Source organism: Dothidotthia symphoricarpi, assembly GCF_010015815.1.
Source record: "Dothidotthia symphoricarpi CBS 119687 unplaced genomic scaffold P153scaffold_22, whole genome shotgun sequence".
NCBI lineage: Eukaryota > Fungi > Ascomycota > Dothideomycetes > Pleosporales > Dothidotthiaceae > Dothidotthia > Dothidotthia symphoricarpi.
In genome coordinates this window covers 666117-684946 of record NW_022985029.1, presented here as the reverse complement: position 1 = coordinate 684946, position 18830 = coordinate 666117, and the positions used below count along the sequence as shown (strand labels likewise).

Genomic DNA, 18830 nt, shown 5'->3' with positions numbered 1-18830 from the left:
AAGCTCCCACGGCCGCACGTTCGGCCGTGCCGTGCTGCACCGTCTCATTGGCCGGCAAGTGCGGAGCCCCGCTAAATTTTGTAAAAGATAGCAGGGCGCGAATTCGGCCAAGAGCAACACCAACTCGCCAGCAAATACTCCAAAATGAAGCGCAAGGTTGGAGCTCTCGAGAAGATCGAGGCAGATCACGCGGCGCTCCGCTACAAGATAAAACGCGACCCCCAGAGCTACCAGGACGACTTCAACAACCAGTACCAGCAGTACGAGACGCTGCGCGATCTTTTCCTGCAGAGCCCCTCCACCACAGACTCTGGCATTGTGGCGCTGAAGGACCTGATTGAGTTCGTCTCCCACTGCGCCGACTGCTACCCGACTCTCACGAGCAAGTTCCCCGAGGAGCTCACCCAGATTCTGCTGCAGCATCATGAAGTGCTGGAGTATGAGCTGCGCGACAAGATTGTGGGGAGTCTGTGTCTGCTCCGCAACAAGGACGTCATCGACTCCATCGCCCTCTTGAACACCCTCTTCCCCGTTCTCGTCTCGACGCCGAGCAAGTCTCTCCGCCAGCTGCTCTTCACCAAGATCCTCTCCGACCTGCGCTCCTCCAACAACAAGTCCACCAACCACAAGCTGAACCGCACGATCCAGACGGTCCTGTACAACCTGCTCGAGTCCGACAAGGAGTCACCAAAGGGCATCTGGGCTGTCAAGATCACACGAGAGCTCTGGAAGCGGCAGATATGGACCGATGCGCGTGCCGTCGAGGTCATGCGCATGGCAGCGCTGAGTGAGAACGAAAAGGTCATCACGGGTGGTGTGCGTTTCTTCCTTGGTGGCGACAAAGAGCGAGAGGAGGCGGCAGAGGAAAGCAGTGACGACGACCACGACGTCGACATGGCTCGACTACGCCACCAGGCTGGCATAAACAAGAAGTCGAAAAAGACGGGGCGCGACCTGAAGAAGGCCGCGGCCACAGTCAAAAAGAAGGAGAAGAAGAAGAGTGCACCTCATCCGTTGAACTTCTCGGCCCTCCACCTCCTTCACGATCCCCAAGGCTTCGCAGAATCGCTATTCTCCAAGCACGTCCAGAACTCAAAGTCCAAGCTGACACTGGAGTCACGACTACTTGTGCTTCAGCTCGTATCGCGTCTCGTTGGTCTGCATAAGCTTACAGTCCTGTCCCTCTACTCGTACTTCCTCAAACACCTTACCCCCCGACAAGCCTCTGTGACGAGCTATCTGGCTTGTCTCGCGCAAGCAACACACAACTATGTGCCCCCAGACGTCCTCGAGCCGCTCGTCCAGAAGATTGCAAACGAATTCGTGTCTGAAGCTTCAGCCTCTGAAGTGGCAGCAGCTGGATTGAACGCCATTCGTGAGATTTGCGTGCGCCAGCCGTTAGCCATGACGGACACATTGCTACAGGATCTAGTTATGGTATGTCTTCAAGATGATCCGCCTTTCCAAGTCTTACTAACATTTCACAGTACCGTAAATCAAAAGATAAGGGTACAATGATGGCTGCCAAGGGTCTGCTATCGCTCTACCGTGAAGTCGGCGCCGAGCTTCTGCACAAGCGTGACCGCGGCAAAGACGCCGCAATGGGCGTACGCGCCGGAACCATCAAGGAGCGTCGATACGGTGAAGAAGCAGTCGGCGAGATCGAAGGCATCGAGCTGCTCGAGAAGTGGAAGGAGGAAGAACGCCGCAAGAAGCGCGAAGCAGCCGGTCTAGACCCCGACGTCGACGATGGCTCAGAGCTCGACTCAGGCGAAGACTGGAAGAAATGGGACGTCGAATCCGACGCCGACAGCGACGACTCAGGCGGCTGGATAAACGTCGAATCCGACGGCGAAGACATCAACATCAGCGACAGCGAAGACGAAAAAGACAAGCCCAAAGCAAAGAAAGCAAAACTAGACCCCACCACCACCAGCGAAACCCCAGCGCCCACAGACTCCAAACAAACCGACGCAGACATCAAATCAATCTCAAAACTCCTCACGACTACCATCCTCACCCCAGCAGACCTCAAGCAACTCAAAGCCCTCCAGGAATCCGCCGCCGTAAACGCACACCTCCCCTCCCACAAGCGCGCACAGCTCCTCGCCCAGCGCCACGCAGACGAGGCCATCACAGCCGAGACCATCGAAGCCGCCGCCTCCCTCGGCAAGAAGAACACGCGCGAGGAGAAAATCGCAATGGCCAAAGCCGACCGCGAGACGAACCATCAGTCCACTACTGCGAAGCGCAAGGCGAAGAAGGAGGCTGAGGGCAAGAGTACGACGAATAAGGAGAAGGCGCGGAAGAAGAATTTCCTCATGACGCTGGGTAAGGCGAAGAGTAAGAATAAGAGGAGTTTGGTCGATGTGAGGAAGACGCTTAAGGGGCATGTGGAGAGGAGTAAGAGGGGGGGTAAGAGGGGTAATCAGAAGGGTGCTATGCCGTAATAGATGGGAGTGTGGAATGGAATACGTGCATGAATACGATTGATCTTTGCATGAAACACTGCTACTCATCTTGTCACCCACATTACCATCCTGTTCTACCTGGCTGTACTCATGCAGTACCATAACTATACTATGCTACACCATACTCTACTCTACCCACCCGTCCATCCGCCCATCTCCCAACCCAATCCATCACACTCTATTCCTGCCCTCCCACCTCCCAAAATCGCACCTCAACATCCTCATCTCCCCCCATCGCCACAACCTCCCTCGGACTCACTTCCCCCTCCACCTCCAACGCATACACATCCGCAACCCCCAAGCCGGACCCATCCTGCCACAGCCCCGCCCGCGCAGAAAGCACCCCCCGCATCTCCTCATCCTTCTGCTCCCGCCCGCGCATCTCCTGCGTCACTTGTGGTCTACTTAGGACAGACGATGCGCTGACCGTCCTCGTGTGTTTGGCCTCGCGCGGCGCTTCGCTGTCCATCCATTGTTCGAACCGCTGGTTCTGCACCGTGACTAGCATGCCGATGGCTTCTCTTACACGCGTTTGGTCTGTGGAGTGTGGGTAGGACTCGAAGAGTTGGGCTAGGAGTAGGGATTGGTGGGTTAGAAGGGCCAGGTCGGTGTCGAGTTTGAATTTGCTGGGATGTTGAGGTGATCTGGTTATGAGGGTGCTCTCTGAATTTGGTAGGCTCGTTTGTTCTGGGCGAGAAGATGTGTGTTCCTGGATGTATCGGACGGCTTCATGACGGAGGACTGTTTCGCTGGGGGGTTGAGGAGTGGAGTGAGGGACTGAAGGAGTATGAGAGGTGGTATATGGATCTTTGGAAGACTGGGGAAAAGGATGTAGGTTCGCAGGCGGTCGTTGAGAATGATGAGTGTATGGTGTGCCATGTTGTTGTGCCATATACTGCGCATGTACATGCGCTTCATACGGCACATCCTGACCATACACAGGTTTCCCCTCCCACCCCATCGATGTCAGCTTCGCGTTCATCATGCGATATATATCGTGGCTTCTGTGACCAGTAAATGTACTTCCATTTGCTGGTTTTGGTACCGGCGCAGGATTTGACGGGCGGTAAGTGTACAGCTTGCTGTGTCGGTCCATGAACTTGTGTGGCTCGGTCTGGCGTTTACGTTTTCTTCTTACAGCTAGCCGGGAAGGTGGGGAATCTTCAATTACGACGATGGGGTTCTTCGCGCTGCCTTGGCTGCCTGTAGGCTTTATAGCCCATGGTTGGAGGTGTGGGATAAGCGTTTCAATGGAAGGGTATGGTATCTCGCTTGCTCTTTGTAGCGGCGGAAGTTTACTACTGATAGGTATTTCGGGGGTCTCGCCGGTGGATGGGGAGGTTATGCTGAGATCGTGGCCACTGATGGTACCTGGATCATCCTCGAGAGTCGTGCATGATGACTTCGATACCGGTGTAGTGGGGACATCATCATGCGCCTGATCGTTGGGTCTTACAACGTGGATGGTGTCATTGTCAATCTTTTTGACTTTCGGCTTCAGGTGCCCGCTCATCGTAGAAACGTTGGTTGCAGCGCTTCGCCGTGTCGCAACCATCTCGCATTAACTCTCTACTTTTTGTCAGTGGACGGGAAACACTTGAAACATCAAAAAGGTCTACTGTAACTTGCCTGTGTCTTCTGGATATATACTTTACTACCTCGAGACTGCAGTAGTCCTCCGTTGTGTCGAAAGTAGAATCGGTTACTGTTCGCGCAAATTTTGCTGTCCCTGGCGCGGTGAAGTGAAATAAGGTGGGGGGAAGTGAAGCGGAGTGAAGACAGATCGTGTGAAAAAGTGATGACTCGAAAGTAGAAACCGAATGCTGCCTCAATGTGTCGGGAAGGTGCGATTATGGTTGGAAGGCGCTGGCGGACACATAGTTGAACAGGAAGGAGCAGATGTGTAGTAGTAAACAAACCCCCAATACTTTGATGGCCCACACTTAGTTGTATGAACGTGTGACGGAGGAGATAAGTAACCAAGTATAGATGCCCATACCCTGTACTTCGAATCATGCACTATCTCTTTCTCTCTCATGCTTCCCTCAAGAACGTACGCAAGCATGCTATCTCTTTTTTGTCATCAACCTCGTTGACCACCCGATTGATCGCTCCATCGTCCCAAGCGTAGCCATACCACAGTAACACACCCATATCCCTAACAACCATCACCTCGTCTTGTCTGTCTACGAGCCCTTCGATCAGTCCCAGCAATTGTGTCCAGAATATGGTTCGGAGCCGGGGAGCGTTGTCAAGGTATACAAACGTGGTAGTTGCATTGACTATCTCCGAAGAGTCATTGGGAGGTCGAGTCGACGACGGGCAAGTTGGTGAGAGATGTCCCAGCAAATGCTCAAGTCCATACAAACAAGTTCCGAATGGTAAGTACTCTGCTTCCGCCCAATCACAGAGACCTGAAATTCTCCATGTTTGTTCGTCGACGAGAATATTAGACGGTATGAGATCGCCATGGTTAAGAACAACAGGATAGTTTGACATGTTTCGAACGTGTTCTAAGACGCTTTTTGCTCTCTGTCTCAGCCACGCGTCAGGTAGTTCCTCAGAAAGCCCCTCAAGCCTGGGGACAATACTTGCTCCTACTTTGCCCGTACATTGTGACAGTACATCGATCTCCTCATCCATGGGTGAATCTGCTCGCGTTTGTCTGAAATAAGAGACGGGCTTCTTTGTGGCTTGCCAGCCTTGTGCAATCATATCGGCAAAACTTGTGACAAGTCTTTCTTGTTTCGCGTATGTTGTGATTGCGAGTGTCCACTCAGAAGACTGAAGATGAGACAGTGGTGTTCCGTAAAGCAAATCCATCTCGTAGATACGCAGCTGTCCAGGAAGTGGGAGATTTAACATCCGAATGTCCGGCGCGAACGTTGGGTACGTCAATCTCGCAGCCTGTGTGATGCTGGGATCGAGAGCTTGCTGTCCAGATCGAAACTGGACAATGCGACAGCCATCTTTTCCATGTGCAGCAGACACATCATGTCTCAAATCGTTCCCATCGGATGCTTCGTCTTGAGGATAAACCACCAATGTAACGCTGCAATACCCCTGCTCCGTAAACTCCTCCACTCTTCGCTTCCCATACTTCTCCCGTACAACTCTCATACATACGTCCATGTCCTTCTCTTCCAAACCCATACGCTCCCAGAAACTTGATCGTGAAGTCGCCAACATCTTTGACTCTAGCACAAGGTAGCGTAGAAAGCGGAGACAGAAGACAGGTGTGGAGTCTTCCCATGTCGAACGACAACCAGGCCGCAAATCATCCCGTCTCGCATCGCCTGTGACAGGCTGCGCTCACAAGACATCACGGTGGAGGAACTAAAGATTATGTCGTGTGATTCATCGTGGTTCGCTACAAAGTTGCACGTGGTGAAGAGGGGAGAGTGGTACAGGATGAGTGTCTGGAGTGTGGGTGCACAGCGCGCACGCTAATCTCTGTTTGTGAATAATCCCTCGAAACTTGTATTGTCGATGAACGTATACTCTTTCCAAAGCTTAATAGTTGATCTTAATCGTAGTGTAAGACCTACAGCTTTTGACATATTATGGTCTGTTTGAACAAAAAGGACCTCAAAGTCTGGACTGCATGAACAAGTGAATTAAACTTCGAGGGCATCTACAACTCAAAGAGAGTACTATCTTCAAGAGAGTCTCAATACAAGAAGCGCCCTCCAAGCCGCGTAACATAATAAGGTCAATCTGGTATCATAACAAGTACTCTTCCCGTCCAGCGGCAACCCGTACAGCACAAATACATACTCCCGCCCATCCTCTACAACGCAAACCAAGCAGCAACCGCAGCCGCACCCAAACTAAAGACTGACTGCATACCAAGTCCAGATGCATCATTACTTTGCGGTATTTCAACTCCCGTGGAGGTCGCTGCAGCACTACCACTCGTCTCGGCAGCCGTGCCAGAACCAGCAGACGTCGAAGACGATCCTGTCCCTGTTTGTGTCTCGTTTCCACTTCCAGATCCCTGGCCTGGACTGATGTTCTTCACCGCATTGGCAGCAAGTGCTGCGAAAGCCTCTACAGTCTTGTTTCCACTTGTAGGTCTGCCATCTTGTTAGCACACCAGATTCAGTTTGCGGGGAGAAAGGAGACATACGCGTTGATAGCACCGACCATGCCCTCCTGACAATGCTTCCCCTGCGAGCAGTAGAACCACACTGGCTTTTCGTCCTGCACGCGGATCGTGTATGTGAGGATGTTGGATGTCGCACCGACAGTGACGTTGGTGGGCATGAAGCCGGAGTAGAAGGCGTCTTTCTTAGTGGGAACGCTGTTTTCCATAGGAATGCACGGCTGATCGAAGGTAGATTGGACAACAGAGTGGTTCTGTATTTCATCATCATTAGCGAGAGGGTAAGAGTGTGGGATATGGTGATGCTGTACCCTTGCGTAGAATTGGAATTGCACAAGGTCTCCTGCTTGCGCTTTGACGTTGCTCGGCGAGAAGATGAGGGAGCCGTTTACACCGCCGACTTCGACGACATGCGTAGCGACCTGGCCTGATTGTGAAGCCCCCGATGCTGATGCTGTTGTAGACGAGGAAGTCGAGGATCCCGAGGCTGTTGAGGAAGCGAGCAATTCGGAGGCCGACGGTGTTGATATTGTCGACGACGATTGTGCTACCGCGAAGCCAAGAACGGCAGACAGGAGAAATACTCTTGGGAAAAACATGGTTGTGGGTATGTGATTGATGAATGAAGGCTCGAAAAATTACCACAACACGAATTCTTTCCAAAAGATACAAGGGCGGCTGGCGCTCTGTAGACTAGATCGACTATGGATTGTAGTGCAAAGGCGTACGAACAGAAGGAAAGCGGAAAAAGATGGAGTAAGATATAGGAGGCAAGATGTGAGCCTGAGGGTGATTGTATTATAGATGCTCTGAAAACACAGTACACAGCCGGCTGAGCTTACTTCACCTGCTTATATTTGTGGCGGCTAGAACATGCTGACATCGGTGAGGGGTTGTCTGCGACGTGTACGAAGCTGTTCGTGCTTCAGCCTCCTCGCCAGTTGTGGCACGGCAAAAGTCGAGGCTTGAGTGTATATCGCATGTGTTGATTTGCAGCTGTTGTATACTATTCCAAGTAAACGATCTCTGAATTCCATCTAGTGCAGAAGGCGAAAAGAGCAGAAGGTCGGCAAATACTTGGGCATCTGCGATTACGTTGAAAAGTGTGGTGTTTTGGTGTTGTGGCTGAGCAGGGTCGTGGTGTTGTAAAGATACGAAGCACCGCTTGTTCCGTCTGCGTTTGAGCACACGTCAGGTTGCCGCCCCCAGTCTAAAGTTTGACAACCACGACTGGGGGCCTTACTCGTGAAGCTAAGAATATCCTGAGGGGTGGCTATGATTATGGTGCAGGCCAAATTGTTCGATTTGCTTTCCCAGACCACGCATCATCTTAAGTTTGTTTCGAACCTGTCAAATAGCCAAATACTCTTCACAGCGCTGTCAGATTTGTCAATCTGGACTCCCTAACCATGCTTTCCACTTGAGGGCCTCCCAGTCATACGCTTCGCCCTGGCAGCTCGCTTACCTCGCAGCAATGTGTATACGCGTCGTCTTCATAACCAAATCTCCGCGTTCGGCATCGCCCCATTTCATAGTCGCAGGCAAAGATATGATACCCAGGAATCGCTGCCACATGACAAACGACTCAAGCCATACCCGACGTTTGCGAGGCCCTCCCAAAGAACCTAGGCGTTGTCGATCGCAATTCAGGTAATGTGTTTGCTGTCGTGCACCCCACAGTACTCGATGCACCCTCTCAATCAGTTTTCCAACCACGTATGCTGCCATCCAGATCATACGCACCCGATGTCTCATCATGTACCAGCTCGCCGCTCAAAAGTCCAGAACCAGCTGCGGCGCAAGCTTCTCCAAATCCTCAACCTGACAGAAACCATCATATACGCCTCCTTCTTTTGCAGAGTTTTCCCGCTCGTGCTTCGCTCTCGCAAGCGCCTCTCGGACAAAGATCTCCATGTACTTCCCAACCAAGTTCATCGCGCCTTTTTGTATCTGTGTGTTGGAGTCCTCGAAGTTTTCGTGGAGTAATCGTGCGAGAAGTGGTGCGGGGATTGGATGTGCGGTGATTGCCTCGATAGCTGGCCGTCTTGCTTCGCGCGGAGGCGCGTCGACATCCATCAGGTCATCGCTGTCTGCATCTAGCTCGTCTTCTTGTTCGTCGTCTGATGAGATGATTGTCGTTGCTGATTGAAAGCCTGGCTTGGCTGTAGTAGCAGCTGGCTTCTTCGCGACGCCGGTGGAACGCGACGCTGGTACTGGAGCGCGTTTAGCAGCTGCGGGCTTCGTTGGCGCCTTTGTCGGTCGCGGAGGTTTGAACTGAGGGCCCTTCCGTTGGGCAGTATTCGTAGAAGAGTTCTTTGGCGGCATTATAACTGGGAGTGACTTGGATGGTGGAGTGGTGAGGTGGATTGGCAGTTGATCTAGGATCGTTGAGTCGCGTTGCGCGTTGTCACATGGGCCATGTCACGTCATTGTATGAAGACCGCTTGAATTGCGACATACGAGTACCACAATTCAAATGAGTAGACCAACACGCATAGGAAAGCTGAATTAAGACAGTGTGCATTACAACACACGTTGGATTAGAGAGCCGACCCGTGTCGCTGTTGGTGATGGGTTTGTCCCGCGGAATCCACTGTGTGGACAAAGATAGCATCGCCGACAGTCAGGCGCTCTACCTACTGTCCCGTGTCATGCTCTTGAAGGCATTGCCAATTACCGAGACGTGCCATATAGGTCCACATTACGGCAGCGCAATACCAAAAGCATAACGAATGATCCATCTCCCCTAAAGACACACAGAGCCAGGAACATTCCTCAACGTAGGCAGCCATTGATAGGTTCAGCAAGAACGGGAAGTCTTTCAACTTTTATCCGAAGCCGTATCGATTGTAGATGGTGACGCTCTAAGTCGTGTTCCCATGTCCTGCAGCTCATGATCACAAGATCTCTGGCTATAACAGCGTAACACCCTCAATTTTGCTTGTGGCAGTTGACCGGGAGTTGCACATATCCTGGAGGAACCAGTGGCGCAGACAGGCAGTTTCAATAAGTTACGCGAGCCGTATTCCCAGAACGGGGACCCAACCATCTTGCATGAGAATATGCGGTGTCCTGCAGGAACAGTTGGGTACTTCGTTACACAGCAGCAGATCCGTATTTTGTTGGACGTGCTGCAGTGGTGAGACGACAAGATGGATCGATGAACGCCTGGATGTTTCCTGTAGCTTAGTACCGGTTGGCTTGGTGTCTGAAATCAATTAGCGGAGGGCCTGTACTGAAGACAAACAATGCTGAGCATGTCTCTAGCAGGATGGGACGATTTCGGTCTGGATGTTGTACGCGCAGCCAAAGGCGACTAGTTGTTAGCGTGTTGATCTTGAACACACGGTAGGTATCCAAGACGCCAGACGCGCCGTAGGATGTACGGCCACTTGCCGCAATATGTATCGAAACTCGCCGCAACGTGTACATCTTTTTGCCAGCTGCTGTGCCGTCGCGATTCGCTGGAATGGTATTGGTTCCTACTTGCGGAGCTTCTAGACGGACATGACTCCCCACATGGGAGTTGCATTGGTCGAAAATACATTCGATGGTGCTGCAAATGGAAACACGTCTTCGCTCGAAGGAGACGGCAGGCGCTCTTCCAGATGAGGCACACAGGCCGCCAGGATGCTCGGCGTTGGCTTTTGTTGTGTGTGATCGGCTCATCCCCTGCAACACTGCGAAATTTGAAAAAGGCCATCGCAAGGACGCACCGCGGTCATGCTGTGTGAGTCGGGCGACTCTGGGTTGAATGACTTTTCCTATTTGAACGCAAGCCAATTCGTTCTTAGAGAGCAAAAAACACAAAGAAGAAAGAACAATGGACACGTTTCGGGCAAAGTCGTGACCAGTGATTCTAGACCAGCAGTTGCGGCTCGAGTCCAGCCCTGGCAATGCGAGACAGGGAGTAGACGACAACGGACTTAGCCTGGCCCTGAAGATGCCCCATCGAGCGGTGTGTTGCGTGACTCCAGACTTGTAACGGGTAGCAGCCGCGCAATGCGTCCGGTGTCGCTGGAACAAGGGACGCCTGCTACATACAGAGTTGTTGTTTAGAATCGTGATGTTTACAGATTACCGTAGAACAGCAACGCCACCGCTGTTGACGTTGCAGGTGGGGGCGCCTTTTCTCAAGAATTATGACAGACGCTGCAAAATCTTCTGCCAGGTGATGTTGAGGAGCTGAGAAGCTGAAGCTGAGAAGCAACTAAACAAACAACGGCCTACCACGACCCTCCCTGCACGGGTGGAGTGGCCGATGTCAGCGCATCCACAAAGCTTGGCTGGCAAGCCACCAAACGCCAACTACGCGCACTGCCCAAGATCAGGTATCGGCTGTATGTCTCGAAAACGAAACCCTGGTCAGGTCCGCCGAATGCGGTCAGCCGCCTTGCTTTGGAGATATCAAAAAGTGGTCGCGCTATGGCAAGTACATCCCGCTCAGCTGGTGGTACACTGTGCACATCCTGCGGGGTTTGTTCTGCTAGCAATCGTCTTTAAGCAGCAGCCTGCCCGCCCGCTTCTGTTTCCCAATCATCATTGCCCGTCAAGAAGCTGCGCCAGACGATCAGCCGCCACCTGTGTCTTGATGCTGAGATAGCCGCCTTTCACGCATAGGTCTAGATAAGCCGCATCGCCCTCAAACAGCAAGTCTATTGCAAGTCCCGACCCCTGCAAGTTACGCATACATCGGTATCCATATCTAGTAGGCGCGGATCCCGTCCAAGATTCATCTCAAACATTCACGGCTCCCCTCTTAAGCCAGACAAACCACTGCTTGTTTTCATATATCCTCAGCGCTACCACTCCTCTCCATGCCCCACTCTACCAACGACTCCACTTCGACACAAACGAGGATGTCAGTCCCGTCGTCCACCTCGACATGTTCCACACATGCTTTTCCTAAGCAGGCGGGTGTCGCCATAGTCGATGCAAGTGCCGAACCAACCTCACCGTCGGCCTCGCAATTTTCTTTTGCATCCTCGCCCCGCTCCGTTCAAGGCATCGAGCAGATCACTGCACTTTCGCAGGAACGGCCAGGAACTCGGGGTACTACTGCTTCGCGCCGGGCGCAATACTACGAGGGCCAGTTCGCTTACAAGGATGGGACAGCATCTTCCGCTCGCGACCGCGTGATCAAAGATGCACCCATTGTTGTCAGCCTGAAGACAAATGTCATCGTATGTCACTCATCTCGTATGCAATTTATGAGGGTCTAACCGAGTTGCAGATTAAAGACGAATACACTCTCGTCACCGATCTCTCACATCACCTATCAACACGGTATCAGAGGCCAGAGGCGTCCATCATGATAACTGTCAACCACTCGGCCTGTCTGCTGCTTGGTGGCTCCTTCGAGCCAACTTACATACTCACTATCAATGCCTTGCCTGTGCAGCTGCAACCTACGACCAACAAGCGCAATGCTGCCCTGATACAGAACTTCATGTGCGAGTCGATCGGTGTGCCAGCCGACCGGGGCATTCTCAAATTTGCCCCGATTCAGGAGGAGAATCTGGCTACGAACGGAATAACCATTCTTGGCGAGATCGAGCGCCTGGAGCTTCAGCATGCAGAGGAGAACGGCGGTGTAAAGCGTGCTTTGACGAAGAACTCGCGAAAACCCGGCGTCACCAAAGCAAAGAGTAGCAATATGCTCTCTTCCAAACTGAGCTTCCGATCTAGTACCATAGGAAGACCAGTTACCACCTCTCCGCTTCCTCGCCTTGGGGAACACGATTCCGCAGTATCCATAAACGAGAAGAGCGATGTTGAGACTGCCAATTTGCACGCAGTCGACAGCAAGATAAACCAGCAGAAGTCTGCACCGGTTCTGTCCAAACCCAGCAATCATCCAGTCCCAACGCCAACTCCTGCAAGCAAGATCGAATCATCTCGAATGAAGCGCAAGAGTCTACTGAATATCTTCCGTCGTTGAGCAACGCAGAGCACACATCTGGATTCTGACGGGCCAAGTAGGCCGTTCAATTACATAAAAGATACCTCTCAAATCAGCACTGCGCCATAGCCTTGCACGTCACCACTGACCTCGGCCGTATGATGTGGAAAACGTGTCACCGTCCCGCAGACCATCTCGGCTATTTCCTTACCGCATTTGTCTGGGAGTGCATATGGGCACTGTGGGGGTTTATTAATGGCATATTCGGAGTCGCAGAGTGAAACATCGGCATTACTGGCGTTCTGGGATCGGGTTCATGCATGCCACGGCGGAAAGGCTTCACTACACGGGTTTCCTTGAGTTATTGCGATACCCTACTGTATTTTCATTTCCACACGCTGTTTGATTAGATAGGGATGAATCTCACAATGGGAATAGTCAATAATACAATTCCATCATAATTTCTCAACTAGTCGAACATTTGCATGACACATGGCCTCGACCACGTTCGTCAGCTGCGTCAAGGCCACGATGATCCTCACGTCACTGCCTTTGTTCTTCAGGTACCAAAACCAAGAATGAATGACTTTAGCCAGGACGTGCGCGCCGCCCAGTTTAGCACGACATCCATCGCAATTCTGTCATATTTGAAGCCGCACTGATCGCACGAAGCAAAGTGCTGGCAGACAACGGTGTGCTTTGAGTTCCACTTAACTAGTGACACGGTAAGCTAACAAACGGTAGCTGAAGTGGACCTCTCTAGGGCTGGATTAGAACTTCATTCAGGACGCCACGACTACCTAGCCCAGTGGCTTAGTAGCTCAGGCCGAGCTCACGAGGACATGACTTTGCTTGTTAATCAGGGGCTTCGAAGAGAGCGTCTAGACGATGACTACAAGTCGAGCATGGCAACAGCAGTCCAGAACATACCAAACGAAAGCCGTCGCTCTAGGTCAGTCTTGCAGATGTTCCAAAAACATATTCACTTCCTTGGAAATTGTGGCGCGCTTTCCCCAGGTTGTCGCACCGCCCCGTCATGACGTCCCAAGTGGGTGATCCTCGCTAATTTCCATCAACGTAGATCTGCGCATCATCTATCTCATCGCCCCAATAAGAAAATCCGATCATCTCGGCATTTTGACGCGGAACGATTCACAGGGGTCCATATGATCGGCGGCAGTGCTAACGTCGTCTAGGGTCTAGCGCCATGTGGGGACTGAATCAGCACGGTGCCCCGTCAACATGAGCTTATGAATGGTACCTATATTTTCCTTTGTTCGTGATGCGCCTTCCTTTGTCCCAGAGAATTGTTGAGCCTCATCAGAGAAGCGGTTGCTTTTGACTCCATTTTTAGAGACAAGGCACGGAGCGGCCATGTGCCGAGGCGGCAGGGAGCCGCGCGAGTCGGTGTGTGGGGGGTGCGGTTCGGACAGGGGGGACAGGGCCAAGTTTCTGGTTCGGAAGCCCAACATTGACACCACGACGACAACATTCCGGGAGCCTGGGAAACAAGCCTGTTGCAACTTTTCTTTTTTCATTGTTGCAAGAAAAATGATGCAGCGTGGGCGGACAGGGGTTGCTCGGGTAGACCCATGTAAGTGGATACCTTTTCTTCACGTCAACCACTCTCCACAGGCCTTGTCTATCGTTTTATGTGCCCTTATCTCTCGTTGAGATATCGTTCTGCACAGCGTGCGTACACGCGTGAATCAGAGGTGTCTTCTCTGTGTGTGTGTGCTGTTCACCTGCATAATTCGCTTTTATCGAATTTTCGCGGCGTAAGGTTTGCTGGGGAAGATACGTATGCGCTGGCTTGGAGTACCTAGTGAAGATATTCTAGGAAAGAGATGGGCGTTTGGACGGGAAGAGCCTCATCCCGATCTTCGGTCTCCAGACGGGCTGCATGTCACACTTGTTCTCTTGCTTGTTGAAGTGCGGTCGATGTTGGCCTTGCAATTTCTCTAGTTCCTCGTCTGAGTCTTGTTTGCAATGTCCCTCACTCAGCTACGAGTTGACTTGTCGACATCTCAACACACCTCATGAGCATAAGCACAACCTGGTAGATATTCAAAGCCACTTATCGTGTATCACCACATTGCATCCTCGACCCCTGATCCTTATCTACCCCCATGTATCGATCTGCAAGAGCTGAACCAAGATCCGCCTGACCCCAATTCTCCGACAACTTTCGCACGACCAATTACTTCGTATGAAAACACGTTGTTGCCAGATGGAGAGATCCGCGCAGCCTGCGATCCTACGCAGCCGCCCTCGCCTGTGCCTGTCTGAACACTTCTTCAGTGATTAGCTCAGAGCGTACCTGGTAGCAGACAGGGTAGGAGATCCTGTTCGATAGTTGCGGTTGTGAAGATGCCGTGTGGGCAAGGGGTTTAGTCTGGGTGTTGTTTTTTGTGGTTTTTGTTGATATCTTTAGCCCTGGCAGTAATTTTGATTCTGATATTGAGGAATCGGGCTCTGTGCTGGCTTCTGGATTCAAGTCAATTATACCCTGGGAACTCGCTCGATTGCAATGTTGCCACTTTCTGTAGCCTGGAGTGGCAGCGCTGCATCTTCGCGAATTCTCCAAATATCCCAGGGCATAACCTCAGTTCAGGCTGTCATGTCGAGGACTCTCTCCTTGCAGCAAATTCATGGTCGTCTCTTCAACATCTCCCCCAGTACCATCTAACACAACAAGAGATTCAGCAAGACAAAACAGACCAGCAGCGTCCTCAATAGAAGTATCCAAAACAGCAACATATCCAGCACCAGACACAACTACACACTGAACAATCTAACCAGCACCATACTCAACTCTAGTAGCATACTCCACCCCTACCACGAAAGCATCATCACCACCCGCGTACAACAACGACAACCCTCCAGCACCAGGCACGAGACCCAGCCCGTGGAGTAGATGTCTACGTCCAAGTACAAGTAGTTCGTATGCCACATTCGCACCATCAATCACACCCGGCGTCGTTATTGCACTCAGCACTACACTACCCTATCTCCCCGACATCACGTAGTCGCCTCCTTGGCTGAGATGGCCCGTAGCCGTGTTGAATGCACGCGTGATCAGACGCCTCCGCGAAGCCCGTCCTCGACATAATGCTAGCGTTATACGAAGCGTCGATGAATATATCAATACACCTTTGTCCCTAAAGATTTTAAACCCACACTCCCACTGCGGGTCAGTCATGCAAGTAAAGTCTACATCATCCCGGCGCCGTGGTCTTGGGTCGTGTCGTACTCCCGATGGGAAGGTTGGGTATAGTATAGTATACCACATCGTGAACCGGGGATTGCGATAGGCTGGGTCTCTGCTATGTTTGTTCTAAACAGTGTGGATCGAAAGAAAGAGTGATCTGGGCGATGTGGTATGTTGTCGTGAATCTTATGGGTAGTGTAGCTGTCTACAGAGATGGCGCGCTACTTTCAATGGTGAGCTGAGGTTGGAGTTGGTTGAACTCATGGATGCTGTTGCTGTAGTGTTGCGTACGGGGAACACCTATCTGTTGAAGTGTTGTGGTATCGTCACTTGGATGTTCTTGGTTTTGCTAAAAAGTGCATACAGTACAACCTCTGAGATATATCGCAGCTGTTATAACCGACTTTGAGAGCGTAGGTGAACCAACCCATCAGTCATCCTCTGCCGAATGAAGTTACTCCTCATGGGGAATACACGCAACGTTGTGTATTTACATAGTCTCATGCCTACCCACCTGTCGCTATTCTGAGTCGAGATATATTCCGGACACACAGTATGATACAGTACGACATCCCCCCATTCCCCAAGCTCGTATACAGTTAACAAACGACACGACAGCCCGCCTCTATGACTGTACATGAACATCCCGTCTCAGTAGGATCAGACAGCACTCGTCGCATACGTACATAGATTCGCATAGTTCTTCTCGACCATCCCACCCCATCTCCACCACAAAACACCGTACCTCAATCTTCTCCATAAAACCAACCCGTACTATCCGACCAAACATAAGCCTACACTCACATCCTCACTATTCACTCACCCACCCCTTTAACCCAAAAATGCATAACCCACCTATCCGACCATCTCCCCCCTCTCCCCAAATTCAAACCCCTAAACATCCCACCCTCTCTCTCTCCGCGACACGCAGCACACTCCTCCTTCGTCGTGCACTTTAGCGTTACCTCCACCTCTTGCCCCAAAGGCTCAAGCAGAAATGTAGAGATGGAGTAGGACTTGCACGCTCCATTCGTAGCTGAGGTTATCTGGAAGGTCTTGGGGGGTGGATGGGTGGAGTGTTGTGGGTAGGGGTTGTGGTGTGGAGGGAGGGGGAGAAGGGATGAGATGAGACGGTGGTTGTGTAGTTGTCGTGCGTTTGGTATAGGGAATACGGATGGTGAGAGGTAAGATGTGAAGTGCGGGATTGCGGTGGAGGGTTCGGGGGGGCTTTGTGGATGCGTGGGTGTATGCATGTGGAGAGAGTATCCTGTTTCTTCGGTGCGTGTATGTCTGCACTATATCAGACTAGGAGGGGAGTATAAGGAGAAGTAGAAGCAGAAATCTAGAGGGAAAAAAAGACAAGGAGGCAAGGATTGCAAGCACACCAAGCATATAAACATCGAAAGCCATGGTATATAAAAAACAGATACTTCCACCACATCGAGACTACTAACAATGACATGCGGGATGATTTCTCGTTGCCGTGAACCATACACGCATACAACCCAGCGCCCACTTTTTGCCTTTCCTTCCTTCCTTCCTTCCTTCCATCCATTCCCTCCCTACCCTACCCTACCCTACCCTACCCTACCCTACCCTACCCTACCCTACCCTCCCCCATTCCATACCAGTCCATATACAGATAAATTCATGCCTCGTGACCCATCCCATCCACCCACCCCAACCCCCATGCCAACGCTACCTAAAAGTACGGGTTATAAAGTGCAAGACAAACAGCGAAAAAACAGAAGACTACTCGCGGCCGCCAACCCTCCTCTCATAATCGTCCTCCAACCGCGACGCATCAACAATCTCAACACCCTTACCCAGACCAATCATGTGAGAAGTCTCCCACCAGCGATCCAGCGCATGTTCGCTCGCCTTGCCCTTACCCACCGGACCCTCATCATCCGTATCGACCAAGCCGCCCAAGCCAGTGCCATCGCCACCCACAACGACAATAGTCTGGCCAACCCAGCGCTTCAAGTCCTCGATATTAGCGCCATTCGCGCCGCTCAGTGCGTCGACGATGTAGACGAGATCCGGGCTGATGTGTCTGAGCATGTGGACGAAGCCGGTGGGGGTGCTGAAGGGCAGGACCATGGCTGGGTTCTCGACGAGGCGCAGGGCGCGCGCGTGCAGCGTGTTCCAGAGCAGGTTTTCGGAGCTGCGGGCGCTGAGCGAGGGGGTGTAGACGGTGTGTTCGTCTGGGTGGGAGAAGGAGGAGAGTTCGTCGCCGGGGGTGTGGGGCGCGGAGATGGCCGAGTAGGAGCCGCCGAGGGAGGAGGTGCCGGTGCGCGACTGGGGGCGGGAGCGCAGCGAGGGCGAGTAGATGAGGACGAAGAGGTTGGTTTTGACGAAGTCGGTGTCGGGGAGGTGGGAGAGGATGGTCTGGGGGGGTGTTAGTATATAGTATGGAGAGATGTGAGGGTGGAGTGATAGGGGGACTCACGGCGTTCTCTGAGCGGTAGGGGGCGTCGTCGTCGTGCAGGTCCATCATCGACTCGGCCGAGACGACCAGCACGACCGTCTTGCGCTTGCCCGTGTAGGCGGGCCCGTTCTTGAGCGAGGCGGCGAACGACTTGGTCTGCGTGTCGACGGCGGCCCTGCTCTGCTCCGACTGGGCCTCGACGTTGCGGCGCATGGCCGCCTCCTCGGACCAGCGGTTGTGGTCGCCAAAGTCGTCGCGGTCCTCCTCGCGGATCGAGGTGAGGGCGGCGCCGGCGGCGGCCCAGCCAGCCGCCGTCTTCTTGCTCACCGTGTCGAACAGCTGCTGCGGGCTCGGGGTGCGGCGGATGGCGCCCTGCACGCGCGACACGATGTTGCTGTCGTCGGGGCGCAGCAGGCCGTCGCGGTCCTTGCGGCCCATCTCCTCGCCATAGCTCAGGTCGGCGTCGTCCTCGGACTCGTCTTCGTCGTCGCGGCGCTCGCTCCACACCCAGGCGGCGAGCCCGGCGCTGGCGACGGTGAGGCTCAGCACGAGCGGCACCCAGTAGGTCAGCGAGCCCGAGGGGCGCGACTGGCGGCGGTCCTGGCGGTAGCGGTCGTAGTTGAAAGACATGGTCGCGTGCCGGCTCACTGCATGGTTGTGTTGTTGTGGTGCGGCATGCGACGCCTTGGATGTGGCTGGGAGCGCTGCAT

The 18830-nt window shown here is 52.7% G+C and overlaps 7 protein-coding genes across 7 annotated transcripts; 2 read left to right on the top strand and 5 right to left on the bottom strand.

The window, feature by feature from the left end:
- Positions 1-123: 123 nt before the first annotated feature.
- On the top strand, positions 124-2491 carry P153DRAFT_435053 (SDA1-domain-containing protein). The gene is made up of 2 exons (XM_033673125.1): positions 124-1437; positions 1488-2491. The coding sequence occupies exons 1-2, from the start codon at positions 145-147 to the stop codon at positions 2448-2450; spliced, it is 2256 nt and encodes a 751-aa protein (XP_033519235.1). The 5' UTR covers positions 124-144; the 3' UTR covers positions 2451-2491.
- Positions 2492-2649: 158 nt separating this feature from the next.
- Positions 2650-4167, bottom strand: P153DRAFT_400913 (uncharacterized protein; the record flags this gene model as incomplete). The annotated part of the gene is made up of 2 exons (XM_033671862.1): positions 4101-4167; positions 2650-4040 (listed from the first exon to the last, which is right to left on the bottom strand). Exon 2 carries the CDS (start codon positions 4024-4026, stop codon positions 2650-2652), a length of 1377 nt encoding a protein of 458 aa, XP_033519234.1. The 5' UTR covers positions 4027-4040; positions 4101-4167.
- Positions 4168-4505: 338 nt separating this feature from the next.
- Positions 4506-7175, bottom strand: P153DRAFT_361005 (uncharacterized protein; the record flags this gene model as incomplete). Its single annotated transcript, XM_033666953.1, has 3 exons — positions 4506-5668; positions 6321-6547; positions 6601-7175. The coding sequence occupies 3 exons, from the start codon at positions 7173-7175 to the stop codon at positions 4506-4508; spliced, it is 1965 nt and encodes a 654-aa protein (XP_033519233.1).
- A 1174-nt stretch (positions 7176-8349) lies between these two features.
- Positions 8350-9368, bottom strand: P153DRAFT_361004 (uncharacterized protein; the record flags this gene model as incomplete). Its single annotated transcript, XM_033666952.1, has 3 exons — positions 8350-8954; positions 9111-9169; positions 9217-9368. 3 exons carry the CDS (start codon positions 9366-9368, stop codon positions 8350-8352), a joined length of 816 nt encoding a protein of 271 aa, XP_033519232.1.
- A 165-nt stretch (positions 9369-9533) lies between these two features.
- On the bottom strand, positions 9534-10428 carry P153DRAFT_128879 (uncharacterized protein). The gene has a single exon (XM_033662031.1). The coding sequence runs from the start codon at positions 10243-10245 to the stop codon at positions 9763-9765; it is 483 nt and encodes a 160-aa protein (XP_033519231.1). The 5' UTR covers positions 10246-10428; the 3' UTR covers positions 9534-9762.
- A 541-nt stretch (positions 10429-10969) lies between these two features.
- P153DRAFT_435049 (Tautomerase/MIF) lies at positions 10970-12934 on the top strand. Its single transcript, XM_033673124.1, has 2 exons — positions 10970-11759; positions 11810-12934. The coding sequence occupies exons 1-2, from the start codon at positions 11394-11396 to the stop codon at positions 12515-12517; spliced, it is 1074 nt and encodes a 357-aa protein (XP_033519230.1). The 5' UTR covers positions 10970-11393; the 3' UTR covers positions 12518-12934.
- A 4507-nt stretch (positions 12935-17441) lies between these two features.
- Positions 17442-18763, bottom strand: P153DRAFT_350142 (uncharacterized protein; the record flags this gene model as incomplete). The annotated part of the gene is made up of 2 exons (XM_033666275.1): positions 18142-18763; positions 17442-18080 (listed from the first exon to the last, which is right to left on the bottom strand). Exons 1-2 carry the CDS (start codon positions 18748-18750, stop codon positions 17442-17444), a joined length of 1248 nt encoding a protein of 415 aa, XP_033519229.1. The 5' UTR covers positions 18751-18763.
- Positions 18764-18830: the final 67 nt, after the last annotated feature.